This window comes from Dryobates pubescens, chromosome 5 (genome assembly GCF_014839835.1).
Source record: "Dryobates pubescens isolate bDryPub1 chromosome 5, bDryPub1.pri, whole genome shotgun sequence".
NCBI classification, from domain to species: domain Eukaryota; kingdom Metazoa; phylum Chordata; class Aves; order Piciformes; family Picidae; genus Dryobates; species Dryobates pubescens.
The window spans coordinates 8391219-8408372 of NC_071616.1; the positions used below are offsets into that span (position 1 = coordinate 8391219).

A 17154-nucleotide genomic window follows, 5' to 3' on the forward strand; every position below is an offset into this window, starting at 1 on the left:
GGCTCCCATCACTCCCTCGTTTTTTTCCTGTTCTGATCTCACACATAAACTTTGCAGTCCTTTTGCAATCCAAACACAAAGGAGCAGGCATACATACTTTAAGAGAAGATTGCAGAACAGCTTCTTTGACCATGCTGGGGCCAGAAGTGGAAGTCACCAGCTGGACCACATCCTTCCAGAGGAGAGGTGAACCCAAGGCACAGAAGACACAGCTCTTCCAGTGAGCAGCCTTAGAGTTCTTAACCAGAAACACCTGCACCATTACTTTTCCCCCTGTTGTACAGTTTCTGCAGTTCAGCAATCAGAGATGTTTCCATCTGTGATACTTGGTGTAAATGTGGTGAAATCTCTGCACCAAAAAATGCATCTGAAGGGTGTTGCTTTAAGGTACAGGCTGCAGATGGTATACACATGGGGAGACCAGAATTATATGGAAAGTACAGAACTTTATTTAGTGTTCACAGGGCACCAGCAAGATGAATGACCATATTACATATGACCTGTTCAACTGAGATAAGTTCAAATCCTATCCCTTTTCTCGATGCCTGATCAAAAAAGATCAGAGAAATTACAGAAGATGTGAATTCAAGTCTACTGACAGTTGTAGGTAAATCCACCTATGCTGGTGCAGGTGTGAACAATATTAAAGTGTCTGTCAAGTCAGGTCCTTCAGAACTGTGCTTGCTGATGGGTACAATAAGGCCTAGACCTTCTGCAAAACATCATCCTGGTCCTCTGAATGAACCTTATGCTGCCTCATCCTCTTAGATGGCCAGCTGGTTCAAAATTAATGCCTTGCTCCTGGTGAAGGGTGCAAAGGGGAGGAGACTGTGTAGAATTTAGTGTTCTTTGAGACTGCAAACATTTCAGTTTGATTTACAGAACACTTGCCTTTGCAGAAGTAATCTGCCTGCCCAGTGATGAAGAGGAAGTGTCGGGAAGAGAGGTCTCAGAACTCCAAAGGCTATGGTCAAGACTCAGTCTATTGATACTGAACCAAACACCACCCAAGACATATTACAGCACAACTTAGCTGGACTGCAGCTGAAGATAACTGCTTAGGGACATTCAGGTACGCTCGGAGATTGCACAGAGTACATAGGGATGATGGCAGCCACCAGGATTTCTGCTGTATTAGCTCCAGGCATGCCCCTCCTCCCATGTCCCATCTGACACCCTGCCCCCTGACCAACACTAGGAGCTGTCCTGAGTTTGGCTGGGATAGAGTTAATTTTCATAACAAGCCGGGAGGGGTCACACCCAGGACAGCCAACCTGGACTAGCCATATTCAATACCGTGAGGTCATTCTCAATATATAACTGGGGGACTTGGCTGGGCAGAGGAGGGGTCTAGGCTCAAGAACAGGCTGAGAATCAAGTCCTCGGTGGTGAACAATTTACATTATGCATCTCTTGCTTTATACATCCATGTTTAGTTTTATTGTTATCATTACTTCTCTCCTTGTGCTGTCCTTATCTCAACCCATGAGGTTTTACCTTTTTCTTCCAATTCCTTTCCCCATCCCATCAGGTGGACGGGAAGGAGTAAGCAGGCAGCTACATAGTGCTTAGTTGGCAGCTAGGCCTAAACCTTGACAGCAGCATAGACAGGATGCTGCCCACATTATTAGTATAAGGAGTGGTCCTCTCCAATCTGACTGCCATTGCTGGAGCCAAGGGGTGGCATGTCTCTTATCCATATTCAGAGGGCACTTGCATGATTATTTCCTGCTGCCAGGTGACCCTGGACCCCAAATGCTCCTGGCAGTCCATGGGAGGCATGGAATTGGTGTGTTTGCTGATTGAGTCATCATATGGCACATAGTTGCTCATCCTTTTTACTACCTCTGCAAAGCTTTGTTTTAGAGCATACTGTCAGACTCACTTACTGTTTGGACCACACCATCCCAGTGAATATGGTCCCCAGTGCACTCACAGCATAGCAAATACAGATAGGCTATTAACAAGTTGAACTCAATCCAAGAGTTACTCATCTATACAGATAATTCTCTAGACTTCTAGCCTCTAAAGGAAAGAACACACTGTCTCTTAGCCACCTTCATAGATGTCTCTGTCCCTCTGGTCCTGCATTGCTCTACTCCAGCACCTCAGGCACAAGTAGTTCTGGAGGAACAGGCACATGTAAGCAGGCATCCCCTAGATATATATCATAGGTATCGCCCAAGCAAGCCTTGTCTTGCCTTGCCTTGCACCATGTGGAACTTGCCTCTCAATTAGTCATGGTATGTGGCCTCTGGAGGATGAGACACTTCCCCAGGTTCTTCAGACCAGATTTGACAGAGAGCTTAAGACAGGCTCTAGCTACTTGGTGAGTCTTAGTGCTCTGGAGTGGGAAGTCCTTGAAGCAGCTGATCCTTCCCCATACTATCTCACACACACACAAGGACATTGTGACTGAGAGGCACTTGCTGTACTGGCAGACACAAAGGCTTTCTGGAGCCCATGCTGCAGCCCTGGTAGGGCCCATGCAGGGCAGGCTCAGCACAGCCAGTCCCCTGGCACTACAGGAGCATCTCCAAAGGCAGCAGCTATGCCCAGACTCTGGTGTCCCATGGCTGCATAGACTGTACCTTGTGTCAGGCCAGCTGCCACGGAAGCAGTTTCCAGACAGGAAGTGCAAACACAGGGCAGATTCTTAGGAGCAATCTGCCTTCAGGACTGCTGGTTATTACCCTGGCAAGAGTGGACCCAGAGGAAGGTGCAGCTGCAGCCCCATACCTGGGGTTCTCTTCCAAACTCAAGCTGCAGGCTTCCTTTGGAAAAGGTTGCCCCTTTCCCTTAAGAAATTAAGCAATTGCCTGTTCTGTCTTTATCAACACCATTGCATTATAAAATCATCAGTACCCAAGAACTGTATTTTTGGATCCAATATTATAAAAAGCCATAGAATAAACACACTAATTATAAACACACTAATTTAAGACACCTCAGAAATCAAAGGAATTGGGTGAACTTAATTTTGACCCATCTCTTCATGCTTGACTGCATATATACTAACAAGTTAGAGACCACAAAAGCAATGTCTGTGCTATTAACTTGCTGCAAACACATTTTCTTCCAAATTTTGCACAGTCCTCCTTGCTTGCTGGCATTGTCTGTAAAATAAAGGTAATCAGTTTTTACCTTGCCTTGGGTTGCAAGTGGAAAAGCATTGATAACTAATAGAGAGCTTTTCAGTGCTGAAGGACATTAAAGAAAGATGAAGTATTGTTCTTGCAAGTGTATTTGTGTCATTATTATGCATTCCATATTCCAATATTATGAATTCAAACATACATGGAAAAGGTATTCCTATTTTTATATAGGGAGCAAAGCATGTAGCAGAGAAATTGTTTCCTTACTCTGAAAATGAGAGGTTTGTTTGTCACTAGGCCTGAAACCCTCCAGCACATTTAGCATCTCACCATTTTTCTCAGAGGCAGTCAGTGTAGTGATCCTGCAGAGACATTCTCACACAAATACTGACTGTAAACATAATAAATAGAATAGTTTCCTTATATAGCAATCTTAAAGTACCTTGAAAGACCAAAAAGTGAAAATGTCTGTCATGGTCCATGTCTTCATGTAGGTTGGAGTCTTACTGCGTGCTACGCTGCTTGGGGTTCCCGGCATCTGAAGGGATTATCTATACTGTTCTCAGAGTACATTTTTGATACCATACAGAATGCAGGTATCTTAGTGGGATCATAAAGGACCAGCACCTCCTCATGTAAAACATTTGGCACTGTCAGCAGATCTCATCAGTTCTGGAGAAAGCAGGAAAGCTCTATGCCTGTCTGGCCCTGCACAAATCCCTGACAGGTACATTTGCAATGGGTTTAGCCCAGGCAGTTTCTCCAGTGGATTTAGAAACAGAAGAGGAATTATCAGAATGTCCCACCCCATCTGAAGCATTATGCTCTTAAAAACAGGGGCTAGGAAAAGCTGAGGAGGATTTGTGCCACTTTTGGTTGTTATTATCACACTTGAAACAGGCATGGGGTTACTTACAATGCAGAAAGAACTGTATGAGCCACTGGTGCAGCTCTGCCCCAGAGCCCCCAAGTAGGAAGCTGAGGTGCAGGCCTTTGCCAAGGACCTTTGGTACAACCGTCCAAGTCACCAGTGCTGCAAAGTGTTGCAAGGGGGCCACACAGAGCAGTCTGGGAAAGGCACTGCTGAGGCATGAGCTATTTACCAGGGGAATGGATGATAGGATGAGGTCTGCTGGTCCTTTGGTGAAGACAAGTAGATGGGGAGGTCAGAGGACAAGTGCAGCAGCATTCTGTCCAGCCAATAGTGATTCATAAAGCACAGGAGCTCCCAAGGAAGCTCCTGGTGTGTGATTTTACACAGCCCAAGCTTCAAGACTCAGCAAAAGCATACGGCCAAAAGAGAAGAAAGGCTGCCTGTTGCAAGTATGGGACTTTGGAGGACAGAATGTACACTTAATTCTACACAATTGAGTGGGTGCCATCTCACAAAACCCTTATGACCCAGCAGCTCAGAGATGCAGGGTAATACCGGGAACCATATTCGCTGGGATGCTGTGGGTACAGCTTCAGGATGCTCTCCACAACATCCCTCACCTGCTGACTGCAACAAAACAGGATTGTGGAAGTGCATCTGAGCTGGGAGCTGGCCACGTAGCCAGGTGTGTTTTCATGTAACTCATTAGGTCCCAATACAAAAATGAACCCAACATGAAAACCCCCATATTAGAACATGCCCCATTTGCCTCAAAAGGACAAGTAATTCCCTTGCTAGGGGCTGCAGCAGGAAAATCAGTGGGGGAGGTTATTATGTCTGAAGAAACAGATGCTGAAGCATTTCAAATGCAGTGGCTCACATTCACATGACATCTATCTTGTGTCACTGCTTGATAAGGGCAGGGACAGACAGGTGGCATAATCGCTGGCACTGGCACGCTCACTGTCTATGGGCTCCACTTTTAGGAAGAGTTGATGGACATTTTCTTGTGGCCAAGGAACCTCTGTAGCATGGCACAGGCCAGAACATCACACTGTATGTACACTATAGTACAGCACAGGCACACAGAATGGTGACCATCACCAAGCCTGCCTGTAATGACTGCACTTGCCACAGTAAAGCAGGCTGCTTTAGAACAGCATAAACACACAGATGATTTACAGACTGCACAAAAATTCACTACTTTCCTGAGGCTACCTAGCATGTAGTAATATGGCAAGTGAAGGGAAAAAAATTAAGCACTTCCCTTCTGTAGTCACTCAGCCACACAGAATCACTCCTAGATAGCAGTTTCAATTGGAACATTTGATTTCTCTACCAACACCAAAGCCACTGTGCCCCTAGATGAGATACTGTGATGCAGAAACTGATGTGCAGCTAAGAAGTGTAAAGCAAGGACAAGACAGAAAGATCTCTTAACAAATAGATATTTATTTTGTTAGAAAATAAGAGTTACACTTGCACCAGAGGCTTCTTTGTGGTCAGAATGCCCTTCTCAAACAGGAGCATGGCTAGAGAAATCTTGTCCTCCAAGGTTTCACATGGAAGAGTATCCACACGTATGTGGTTTGGATAGGAAGACAGAAGAAGCTCAATACTGTCTGTATGCTCAGGATCTATCTCAAAGAACTTGGGTTCTTCCTTGTGATACACTCTGGAATTTTCTGTTGTGTAATACAGCATCACACCTGCTTCCTCATTACACAATCTAACAATGCCATGGCGGAGGAGACGCACCTCCGTGTCCTTCGTTATTGGGATACTGACATTGCAGGGGCCTCCATCCTGCCACCGGGCTGGGAAGCCATACACACTCAGTGACTTCTCACTCTGTGTAAGCATCGGGGGAAGACAGTCATGGAGAAATGACTTGGCTCTCTGATCCACAGCAGCATCAATGGGGGCATAGTCAACGAGTTTCTTTATCAGACTCTGCACTTTCTCCATAAAGGCCGTTCGGCATGCATTGACTGTGTCGGAGTTGGCAACCCCCATGTACCTCAGGTAGTCCATGGGAAGCCCTTGTCGATACTCCACATCCTCCTCCAAGGCCATCTGCAGAGCAGCTGGGAGGAGCTTCTCCAGGAGGTCTCCCCAGGAGTTCCTCTGGTAGGAGGATACTGTGATATGGAGTGAGTGCACATCAGGGAGACAGTCTCCCTGATGGATAAAGCCACGGGGAAAGTACAGCAGGTCTCCAGCCTCCAGCACCGTCTCCAGCATGGGCTCGCCAAGCTCAGCCTGTGTGAGGTTTGCGCTGGAGAACTGCGGCAGCACCTCAGTGTCTCTCCGGGGTCTATAGACACGCCAGTGCTTCTTCCCCTCTAGCTGCAGCACGAAGGCCTCGATGTCATCGTAGTGGGGTGCAAAGCCCTGCGTCCCTGGTGGCGTGAGATATGTGTTGGCCCCTGCCATACTGCCGAAGTGCTCCTGCAGGATGGAGAGGAAGTGCCAGACGGTGGGGGAAAAGGCCTGGGGGCAGAGGAGCCGCAGGGAACAGCCATTCTGATAAAAATCCCAGACGACGGCGGGCAGGGCCCGACCGGACGGATTGTGCGTCTCCCGTACCCCCTCGGCGTAGCTGGTCACGTCCAGGTGGGTTCCAAAGTGCACCTCGCTGTCCCGCAGGGCAGCGTCGAAGTCGGCCGTGGAGAAGAGCCCCGCGTAGTAACTGGGATCGCCCCGCCGCACCAGCAGTGGTTCACGCTCCCAGTGCCGCCCCAGGAACTCCTCCGGCGGCACCGGGGCCACGAGCCACCGGAACAGCTCGGCCGCCCGCTGCCGGCTGTCCTCCAGCCGCCCCAGCTGCCGTAGCAGTCCCACTACGCCGCCGCTTGCTACCGCCGGCCGCGGGCCGCTCGGGCGCGCCGCGGGGCCGCCGTGCCCCTTCGATTTAGGGCTTCCGGCCGCCTCCTTAGCCTGCTCCACGCGGCCCTGGGGAGCAGCGGCGCTCGGCGGTGGCTGCGGCGCGGCCTCCGGCTCCGGGCCGCGCCTCGGCCGAGCCTCGACCCGCTCCACGCGGTCAAGGGGCGCAGTGGCACTCGGTGGTGGCTGCAGCAGGGCCTGCGGCTGGGGGTCGCCGCTTCCTGGGCCGTCGCGTCTCGGCCGCGCCTTTGCCCGCTTCCCGCCCACGGGCAACGGCGTCCTGCGGCGGCGGCGGCGCCGCCGCTCCAGCTGCTGGGCTTCTGCCGCCTGGCGGTACGCTAAGAGCGCGGAGAGCCGCCGCTGCGGACGCCCCTCCGACCCGCTCGCCGCCATGGCTGCTCGCCTCGCTCCGCCCCGGCAGGCCGCTTCCGGCGGGGCCTTGGCGTGTGGGTGCTCCCAGAAGCACCCCGGGTACGGGTGTTACAGGAAAAGGGGCCTCCCGGGAGGGAGTTTTAGTGCGTGCCCGTGATGCTGGATAAAGCTCAATGTCTTGTGCCTTATCATCATGTCCTTCCCCCGGCCCCACAAAAGGAATGGTGAGGCGATTCCACCAGGAACCAGTGTAGATGGATCTGTTCCCTGACTGGGAAGCTTCCCTGTAAATAGGTGCAGCAAAGGTTCTTTCCAAAGGTGTACCACAAGGGTAAGATAAGCCTTGAGACAGCGTGCAATCACGTTGCGGCCTAATAAGGCAAGATGAGGCAAGACCTATTTCATAAGGTTCTGTTGCACAAGGAGTAGAAACCCAAGTGGTATGGAGCCAGTTCTGGTGTGCCATCCCTACACCCATTCCCTGTGCATCTAATGGGCATGCCATGTAAAGGGCTATGTCCTCTCAAAGAATCCCAAACCTGAAAAGACTGTCAGGTAAAGTAGTGCTGCCAAATACACCAACTGCCTCCTAACCTGAGCTGCTCTGTACTTCCAGAGGCTGCAGCTTTGCTGGGGGGTAGAGGACAGCAAGACTCAGCTTGTGGCAAATGGGAAAAACTGTAGAGGTTTGTATTGTTTAATAGTACTGATGCTTCTCTGGTCAAGAACAAGCTTTAGTACAAGAAATTCACTGCGCAGTAGTTCTGTGAGAATAATCTTTGTTAGACTCCAATAATTCACAGGGTTGGATTTTGCCTGAGAATGTTTTCTCCAGAGGCTGCTGAGAGTCTAAATCATTTTACTGGAGTAATTACCCAAGTATGCCCAGGAACCCTCTGGTTCAGAAAACTGTTATTAGCCTCTCACAGACACCAATAATCAGTGCAAGTACATTAAACAAGCAGCTAACATTCACAAGGGACAATGCAGGTTTGCTGCGTGGGCCACAGTGTACAGGGCCTAGGGTACTAAGCCAAAAAGCACATTTTCACTGCTTCTAACTTTACCATTGCCAGGGTTTCAATGCAGATCTATGTTTCTATTTTAACATAATTCAGGAGCAGAAATCATTAGTTAGGCCTAATGAGGTAAGTCAGCTGTTAAGTCTTTATTCTAGAACAGATGCAGATATCTTAAACCCTTAAGGATTTTTTAACTGCTTTAAAACCAAGACCCATTCTGTACATGTATGCAGTAACAACTCTTCTCATTGTGGAGGTATTTGTTTGCAGAGTTCTGCCAGCACAGGGTTTGCAGCCAAAGCTGTGGGAAGGGCAACAGCAGTAGAAGATTGTCCGTTTTGTACCGTGATGGTTTTAGGTAAAGGAGCCGGATTTTATTCGTGTGTAGGCAACACTTTACCCTCCACTTAACGTCTTGAACATTTTGGGTTTTGCCAGCAGGTGGCAGAGGCCGCTCAGGGCTCTGCAACCAGCGGTGAGAAACACTCAGGGGAGTAGGGGACACTGTATCTTCTCGGCGAGACGACTGGCGTGGATGCGGTTGAAAGAGAGAGGGAAGTGCAAGCAGGCAGTGCGTGTATGTATGTGCAGGCTGGAAGAGAAGGGAAGGGTGAACTCTCTATTTCAATCCATTCTTTGTTTTCCCAAGGTTAAGCCCTGCTTACCAGAATAATCTTATCAGCTGAAACCGTTTCAACAGAACTGGGGCCTTAACAAAACTGGGATGCAGGGGCTTTGAAATACGGTAGAAGTTAGGCTATTGTGTGCTTTAATTACACGTGAGCATGGCTAAATGGGCTTGGGAGGGGGAAGGCCTTTGAAAAATCTGGGCGTCTGGGTTGTTATTTGTGTTTCTGTTTGATTTAGTGGAGTGCAACTGATCCTTCTCAGAAGCTGTGCACTGTACACAGAGCCTGACCCGAGTTACACCAGAATGTAATGACTAAAGCAAAGCTATTCTGGATGTTTACCAGTACGGTGGGTTCAAAGTCTCGGTCGAGGGCTCTGATCTTCACAGGGATGTCACTTTCTACTGCCCAGAGACAGATGATTGACACTGGGTTTTGTTTTGATGTGTAACGAAGTGAAGGACACAGTGGAAAATATTGGTGGTGAAATCTCTGTAACAATAAAATGTTTCTTTTGACAATTTAGGCTTTCTAGTAGTAAATGCTTTCAAGAATAAAGAATGTTGCTATTTTTCTGCGTGACACAAGAAAGGGTTTTGACCTAAGGCAAAAAGAGGGGGAGCTTCAGTATCACTTACAGAGTACTCAGATGGTTGTCTAGGAATAGCCACAAGGTCTACATGCTGTTTTCATTCATTGTCCAATATTTCAAGGGAATTTGTTGTAAAGAAAGAACAGTGTCACATGCAGCTCTTTAAATAAACAAAAGGAAAGTAGCACAGATCGCCGAATGATTAGATGGTCCCCAGCTGCTGCTCACATAGACAGAGTAGCAGCTGGAGACTCAATTAAATTTCTTAATTAGAATTTAGCACAAAGTAACTCAGATTTTTTGAGTGTATAAAGCTGTGTTGGCAAGAGCCACACGTGTTTTATTTAAGAAGGCATTAAAAATGTGGTGAGTACAACTTATTAATGAGCCACAAGTGACCTCAAAAGAAATAAGTAAATGGCACCTCAAAGAGATGCAGGGTTCAGTCGATACTTTATTCTTATGCCATTCGCTGTGCAAATAATACAAATCTCAAATTTAAGGAGCAGTTTGGTTAAGACCTGATCCTGCAGAGCTTCGCTGCTGTGTGGAAAGAGCAAAGTCCTTTGTAGTTCTCTGCATAGTGGGTACTCAGTTGCTCACCACCACGCAAAAAGCCCAGTACTTGCTCTGTGTTCCTGGCAAACCATTGGTGTAAACCAGTCACTTTTAGAAAGTTATACTCAATTTAATCCTTTCCTCGTTATTACTTTGCTGGCAACCTTCCTTTTGTACTGTCAGTTTTGTTCTCATGCCAAAAGCAATACTCAGTGAGGAAAAAGAACGTTTCAAGCCTTTGCTAACTGGTTTCCTTAGATGAGTATCTTTCTCTTATGCCTAGTGGCATCCAGTATGTCCTCACTGGAAGGACATTGGGCTGGATTGTGACGACTATTCCTCATTGTGAAAGCTATAAAGTTCACTGCCAGATAACAAGACTGAAAGCTAATTCGGGAACTGTTTCTCAAGAGCTATCTTCTGGACCCCCTCTTCACAGTGAATGCACTCACTCACTGAAGCATCTCTTGGCAGACATTTTGGCCTCTCTCCAGCTGTTCCTCTCTGCTCAAGGATTTTTTTATTCAGTGACTGGTTGCAGTCCTTAATCCTGGTTATCTTGTACACAAAGCCCCACTGAGAAAAGCAGCCTTCCTTGCTATGGAACAGTCCGATTAAAACAAATGTATGAAAATAATAGTTACAAGGTACAGTCATTCCTGTGAAAATATCCTTTTGGAGGGATGTGGAAGCCTGGACATCTTCTCTTGTTCAGTGTGACACTAAAACATATACTTAGCAAGTTAAAGCTGAATTTACACAATGTATTTGAGTAGGACCCTTGACTGAGCTTACTCGTCCCCTTGATTGGGGCATTTTGAAGTAATTTTATGAGGGTTTTGTGCTCTTAGTAGACACCATCCAGCATTTGTTAGCACTGAGCAGATACCATCTGCAGTGACTCTTTGTAAGCAGTGACTAAACACAAACCAGCAGACTCCAAGACTTCAGTCTTGTTGCTTCTCAGTGGAAGGCGAGGAGTAAATAGCCATGAGGGGGAAATCTCCATCCTAAAATGAAAGCAAAGAATGAAGTATTTGCTCCATAGGATTAGTCACTTCTAGACAATAGAGATAACAGATACAGTCAAACTGTTCCTGCATGCATCATGAATTTTGTGCTAGAGAATATTTTTGTGATATGCCCAGGCCATGGCTCTTGACAAGCTGTTAGGATGATGCTTCTCCATGGAAAAAATATTTTATAGGGTTCTTGCTATTCACATCCTCTCTGTATTAACCATGGCCACTACATAGCTTTGCTCCTCTAGGTGTCTTTATGCCCACTATTTCAAAATGATCCTACAGCTACACTAACATATAACAGCACCAATCAACATTTGCCACTCCTCTTCCTCCTTTTCAGAAGCCTTGCAAAAGCCTTTACCTTTTCTTTCTGTAAAAGCTGCCTATACTGACATTTTTTTCTGAAGTACTCTGAAATTGCTTGCTCACCTCTGATGCAGTGCTACAGAGGTGGAAATATTGTGCAAACAGGATGTCTTGGTTTAGCAACCATATTATTCAGATCTGCTCAGGGTATGACAGGAGAAAGCCTGTGTGGTATTTGCTTATTTGCTTCCCACAGATTTCTAGTTGTTGCTAGACAATATGGCACCTTCTAGAAAGATTTTTTTCCAGTGCTCATCCACACACACCAGCTCCTACTGTTTTACGTGAGTTGTCAAAAAGATGGAATTCCTCTTGGGTGACCACAGTTATAGCAGCATAAAAATGCTTATGTTATAGCATTTTTCCTGGTATGGCTTGTTCCTAGAAGGGATAATATTATGGTGTGATTAGACAAGGGAGATTTAATCACTGGCATTGCTTTAGGTAGCCAATAGGGGAGAATGATGTTAAGCCTCCGGGTATATGCAGTGAGGATATGGAGTTTGTATTATCATGAGTGCCTGTGTAATATACTCCCAGGTCCTTAGGGGACAATGTACTTATCCTGCTGTCCCACTGAAACCAGAAAAGTTCTTGACTAGAGATCCTTGCACTACTGCCAGAAATGTCCATGACAGGAACAGCCAAATCCATTAATCCTGCATATTACCCACAGAGCCCTGCTCAGTCTTAAAGAAAAGGTGGAAAGGGGTAAAGTGTATTTGGTTTCTTGGGAGTGTTACGAAGTTTCTCATAATTTTTTCTTATCCATATGGATTATAACACTTTGAAGCCTTGCTTCCATTATCAGGCCTTGGAGAATTTCCCCCCTCCCCCTTGCCTTGCATGGAAACTCTCTGTGGGAAGACTGAATACACAGAACGTGACTTGGACCCACAGCACAGCACTGTGAATGTGCAGTTTGCTCTGTTAGATGCTTAGCTTGTCCAGCCAGGTGACCTCTAGGGTCATCTTCCTTTCCTTTCCCACCACAGCCCCCCTTTCCCTTTGGTCATCAATGACTATATGGGGAGATCAGTTAAGGGGAGATGCAAACAGCCATCAGAGGAGCATTATTGGCAACAAATCAATTTAACTAATAAACATTTGTAAAAGTTATATGTGACTGGAGCATACATTAGAATTTTATTTACAATAGCATGTCCTGGTGTTTTCCTTGGCAGCCCTCAAATACTTTTCATTCGGAAGTACAGCATCTTTGTAACACAAGAATTCTTCCTTAGAACTTTAGGTGTAGGACACCATGTTTTACACATCTGTCAGAAATCCTGAGACTGTGAATAAGACAAGGAATGCAGTATTTTAAGAGTTGTGCCAGGTCAGGAATGTGTTCATAAAATCAGAAGACAACTCAGGACTGGTAGCAATGTCTTGTCTGCTAGTCATTTGGAACACATTTGGCTTAAACCTAGCTGTCTTGTGCTGCTGGCTGAGAGCAGCAGTCTGAAAGTAATTGAGATGCAATTGTGAAGGAAGGCAGCTCTCTGCTTTGGTTTTGCTTTCCAAGCAAAGGGCTATGCAAAAAAAACCCCAACAAAACAAAAAACATAAGAAAAAAAAGTTATCCTTAGTTTAATCTGTGAAAAAGGTAGGATTTGGGGCCCAGAGCATCAGTCTGAAATTCAGTCTCGTTGTTACGCTCATACTTCTGCCTGAGCACCTCTTGTGTGAACTTGGTGAATTATTTTTGCGCACAATGTTCTGAAATTCCCACTGATTTCAGTTGCTTTATGTTCTGGCAGTTTGCCAGTTAAGACTCATGTTCTTTGTTGCTCTGTTTCTTTGCTTGATTCAGAAACAAAGAGAAATACTGGAGATGGTGCATGCAGGGAGAAGATAATGATGCACAGAAACCTCATGTAATCCTTGCATTTCAATTTCCTGAGGTGGCTGATTTCATGGGTTTGGGGGTTTTTTTTGTTTGTGGTTTTTTTTCTTAGTGCTGTATGCTCAAGGAACTGTTCTGGCTTGCATTTGGGATGAAATAGCTGCTTCAAAGACTGGTGAGAGGGGGCAGCTGTTGGAAATACACATTCTGGATAATGCGTTCAGGCCAAGCCCTGTAATCTCAAGTCTCACGGATGCTGCACACAGAGAATTCCCCTGAGTAACTTCCCTTTGAAGCAGTCTCCCTGCTGAATTCAGTACCTGCCTCTGTTTTGAAAATTGAGGCACGCTTGTGTTTCTTGGGCTGAAGAAGGGAAATCTGAGAGCATTTTGGGTCTCATAAAGTCCCAGTCATGGAGGTTAATGTGTAGCAGAGGAGGCTGCTTACATTTTCCCTGGCCTCTAGCTGATGGAGGACAATACGTACGCAGCTCCTGGAGCTCTGGCTTTAGCAGCACATTTCACTGCAACCCCTGGGGAAGGCCTCAGTTACCACATGCGGTTTATTGGGGCGAAACCGAGGTGGCACTGGGCCCTGTGGCTGGGCCTGAGGGAGTCATCCTCCCTCGTCGTCGTGCCGCCACTGCTACATGCCCACGCCCGGGTCGCTGTTTCTTCTGTGAGGGGCTCTCCAGAAGCTGCCGGGGGATCTCCCCACTTGGGAAGAAGTCCCTACAGCGGCAGTGGTGGTGGCAAGTTTTGGGCAGACGTCTTTTCCCGAGCTCTCCCTTACGAAGGTGCACGCGCGGAGCCCACCTTCTTGCCCAGACACCCAGCTCCTCGAACGCCAGAGCCGCGGGGAGGTAAACCCCCAAAGCAGGGCGGCACTGCCCGCCCACAAGCCGCTTCGCCACTCTGAGGCGACGAGACCGACGGCAGAATCAGACCAGAGGCTGGCGGCCAATCTTCCCGTGGAAGGCACGTTCTCACTTAGCGCATCAGGGGGACAGCGGTCGGAGCGTCTCCAGGAGCAAGTCAGAAGACAGGTGTCTGCCCTACTCTCCTCCGGGGGGACTGGACCCGCACCCGGGTAACAGCCACTCTCCTCACCGCGCAACCCAGCCCTTCCCCGCGCCAACGCAGCGTAACCCCGAGTGGGGAGGCGGGCCCATTGCCGCAGCTGGCACGTCTGGGAGCCTATCCTGGCAGTCTGCTCCCATCGCCTCAACCAATCAGAGGCGGCGACAAAAGAGTGGGGGCGCCAAAGCCCCGGCGTGAATAAAACACCCGGGACCCGTGGGCGGAGCGGGGCGGTGTCGGGACCTTGACGAGCAGCTACTTGCAGCAATCCAAAGGCCCATTGTGGGGTGAGTGGCCAATGGGCCGTCGAGATAGGCGTGGCGCGTGCGGGGGGGCGGGAGCATCTGCCGGAGGGGCGGGGGGGGGGGGAGGGGGGGAGGCAGCGGCGGCCGCGGCGCTGCTCGTTGGCGACGGGAGGCAGAAGAGGCGCCGGAGGGAGGAGGTTGTGTAGCAGGTGAGCGCGGCTGGGCCGTGGTGCGAGGTAAGGCCTTTTCCGTTGCAGGCGGGGGCTGGGGCCGGGGGTGGGTGTGGTGGGGGCGTGCGAGCCCCGCGGGGTACGGTGGGAGCTGGACGCGGGAGGGGGGCGTACCGGAGGCAGGGGAAGCCGCCGGTGTGGGGGGGCGGGCGGTGGTGCCCCGAGAGAGCGTTCGGGGGTCTTGGGAGAGGCAGGGGCGCCCTCTGGTCCCCGCCCCGGGAGGCAGTGGGGTGGGCCCCAGCGTGATCCCCGGGGTGGGGCGGGGGCCCGCCGCAGGTGGAGCCCGAGGGGCTGAGGCCCTGCGAGCTACGCCGAGCCGCCGCCCCAGGGGAGCGACCCTACGGGGCGCTGCCGTTTCCTGGTCTTCCTCCTCTGGGGCTGCCTGTGCCTGCGGTCTCTTCTAGGCCTTGAATCCCGGCCAGGTTTCCGTCAGAGGGTCCCTCCGGTGCGATCGCTCCCGAGCTGTGCGCGGCGCTTTGTATCGTCTCCCGCCCCTGCGTGCGGCCGTGGGAGCAATCGAGGGGTGCCGGGGCTCCGGGAAGTTCGGGCTTCCCCGAAATCCTCCGCCTCCTCTCCGCCGGGGCCGCTGTGAAGTTTGGGAGGCGTGGGGATGAGGCTGTGTGATGACCTAGCCCCGCAGCTGGAATTGCAGGCGTAAGGGCCCTCGTTAACAGCGGAACACGTCTCTTTTCTCCCGGTTCGTGGCTTCGCCGGTAACTTTCTGCGTGTGCAGCAGCTCGCACAAGCTGCACAAAGGAACGGGCGGCCGGTCCGGCGAGACACAGGAGGTGTTGACGAGCAACAGTGTGCGAGGTGGAGGGCTGCCGGCTGCCCGGAGGAACGCTGGCCGCAGGCAAGCATTACTTCCCTCGGCTTGCGGTGGGTAGCGAAGGGTTAAAGCGCAGATTCTGTGCGGAATGCGCTGAACTCCTTTTATTGCACTTATGGAGATGAGCAGTCTTCAAGAATGAAATGATGCATCCCTCAGAGGAGAGCTAATGTCTTGCAGCAGCTCCACTCTACAACTCCTTTGCTCCAGTAGATTTATGTAACCTGCTCATTAATGGTTTATGAAATTATTAGAGAGCTTTTTTGGGCTGCTTTCTGTCAGCTACTGTGTTTTCAGGGTTGTTGTCTATGTTTCTTAATTCATCCGTCCGGAGTAGGCAGTAACTTGTAACCGTTAATGAGGTCTGATTGTATGGCTTAGGGGGTTTTGTTTTGGTCTGCTTTGTTGTTGTGTTGTATTTTTGATCTTCCTACCTTTCCAGATAGGCTTCCGAATGAGGAGGTTGGGTAAAATGGAAGACACAGTCATTCCGTTTGGCTACAGTATTACTCTAGGTATGGCTTGCAGCAAAAAGTGTAAATATTTAGATGGATTTCTGACTCATCAGTTCTATTTGACTTATTGATCTATGGTTACTGCTAAAATGGTCTTTATGATTATGCAGAAGTTAATAGTTACCGTAGAGAAACAGTATTGTTTTTCTGCTCATCAGTGTGCGTTTTCCATTTCTTCATCTCTTGGCAGTTCTTTGTGGAAATGCTGTGTTGGTTTTTTTTCTTAGCAAATATCTCACAGAAGAAATGAAAAATAATGTGAGCAGATTCCCCCAAAAAATGAATTTCAGATGTGATCATTCTTGCCTGTGATTCTTAAACTGTTTTGATAGCCTGAGTTACTCTACAATGACTCTTTTTTGAATCTGTTATTGAATAAGGTGTTGGCTTTAAGCCTCAGTGAAAAATCTGATTTACAGAACTCTAACCATAAGACATCAAAGATTGTTCCCCCTCCCCCCCAAAAGTATACATATGAAATGCAATTCAAATCAACCATTTAAATCCTTATTAGCAGAAAAAAAAAATCCATTTTCAGCCTGGGAATTACTTTCCTGCATTTATTACTTCTCTTAAATGTGTGGAAAAAAGGTGCATGTAAACTAGGCAGAGTAGACAAATTTGTTTATCTTCCCACTGTGGCATTGTGAAACCCTCTGGTTTTGTATTAGTAGCTGACAGCATTATGCATTTAGGAAGAAAGGAAAACAAGCCACGCTGGGCTCTTAAACCTTAGAAGACTTCCAAGTATTACATTTTGTAGTTTGATACAGCTGCTTGGTGTCAGAATGATCTGTAAGTACTTTTCCTTCCTGCCATAATGACTAAGCTTGGTTTTAAATTCATGTGAAATCATGGCCTTAGTCTTGCTTTTGGACTTTATGTGGATCAGTGAACATCTATTAACATTATAGATTACTTGCTCCATCCAAAGATCTCAGTTTTATTAGGTGACATTAGCACGTATTTCCTTCCTTTTTATATAGAA

At 48.3% G+C, this 17154-nt stretch overlaps 3 protein-coding genes across 13 annotated transcripts in view; 1 reads left to right on the top strand and 2 right to left on the bottom strand.

Annotated features, from left to right (window-relative positions):
- Window positions 1–5305: 5305 nt before the first annotated feature.
- On the bottom strand, window positions 5306–7257 carry RIOX1 (ribosomal oxygenase 1). The gene has a single exon (XM_009900633.2). The coding sequence runs from the start codon at window positions 7246–7248 to the stop codon at window positions 5443–5445; it is 1806 nt and encodes a 601-aa protein (XP_009898935.2). The 5' UTR covers window positions 7249–7257; the 3' UTR covers window positions 5306–5442.
- Window positions 7258–14602: 7345 nt separating this feature from the next.
- On the bottom strand, window positions 14603–16346 carry LOC128897254 (uncharacterized). Its single transcript, XM_054162153.1, has 4 exons — window positions 16291–16346; window positions 15495–15781; window positions 15165–15408; window positions 14603–15128 (listed from the first exon to the last, which is right to left on the bottom strand). The coding sequence occupies exons 1-4, from the start codon at window positions 16344–16346 to the stop codon at window positions 14603–14605; spliced, it is 1113 nt and encodes a 370-aa protein (XP_054018128.1).
- The window catches only part of NUMB (NUMB endocytic adaptor protein), a 98751-nt gene continuing 96314 nt past the window's right edge, over window positions 14718–17154 (top strand). For 10 of the 11 annotated variants that reach the window (XM_054161529.1, XM_054161536.1, XM_054161532.1 and 7 more), the window contains exon 1: window positions 14718–14828. The gene's annotated coding sequence lies outside the window, so the exon portion shown is untranslated. The remainder of the gene's footprint in view (window positions 14829–17154) is intronic. The other variant, XM_054161530.1, reaches the window with a different exon arrangement.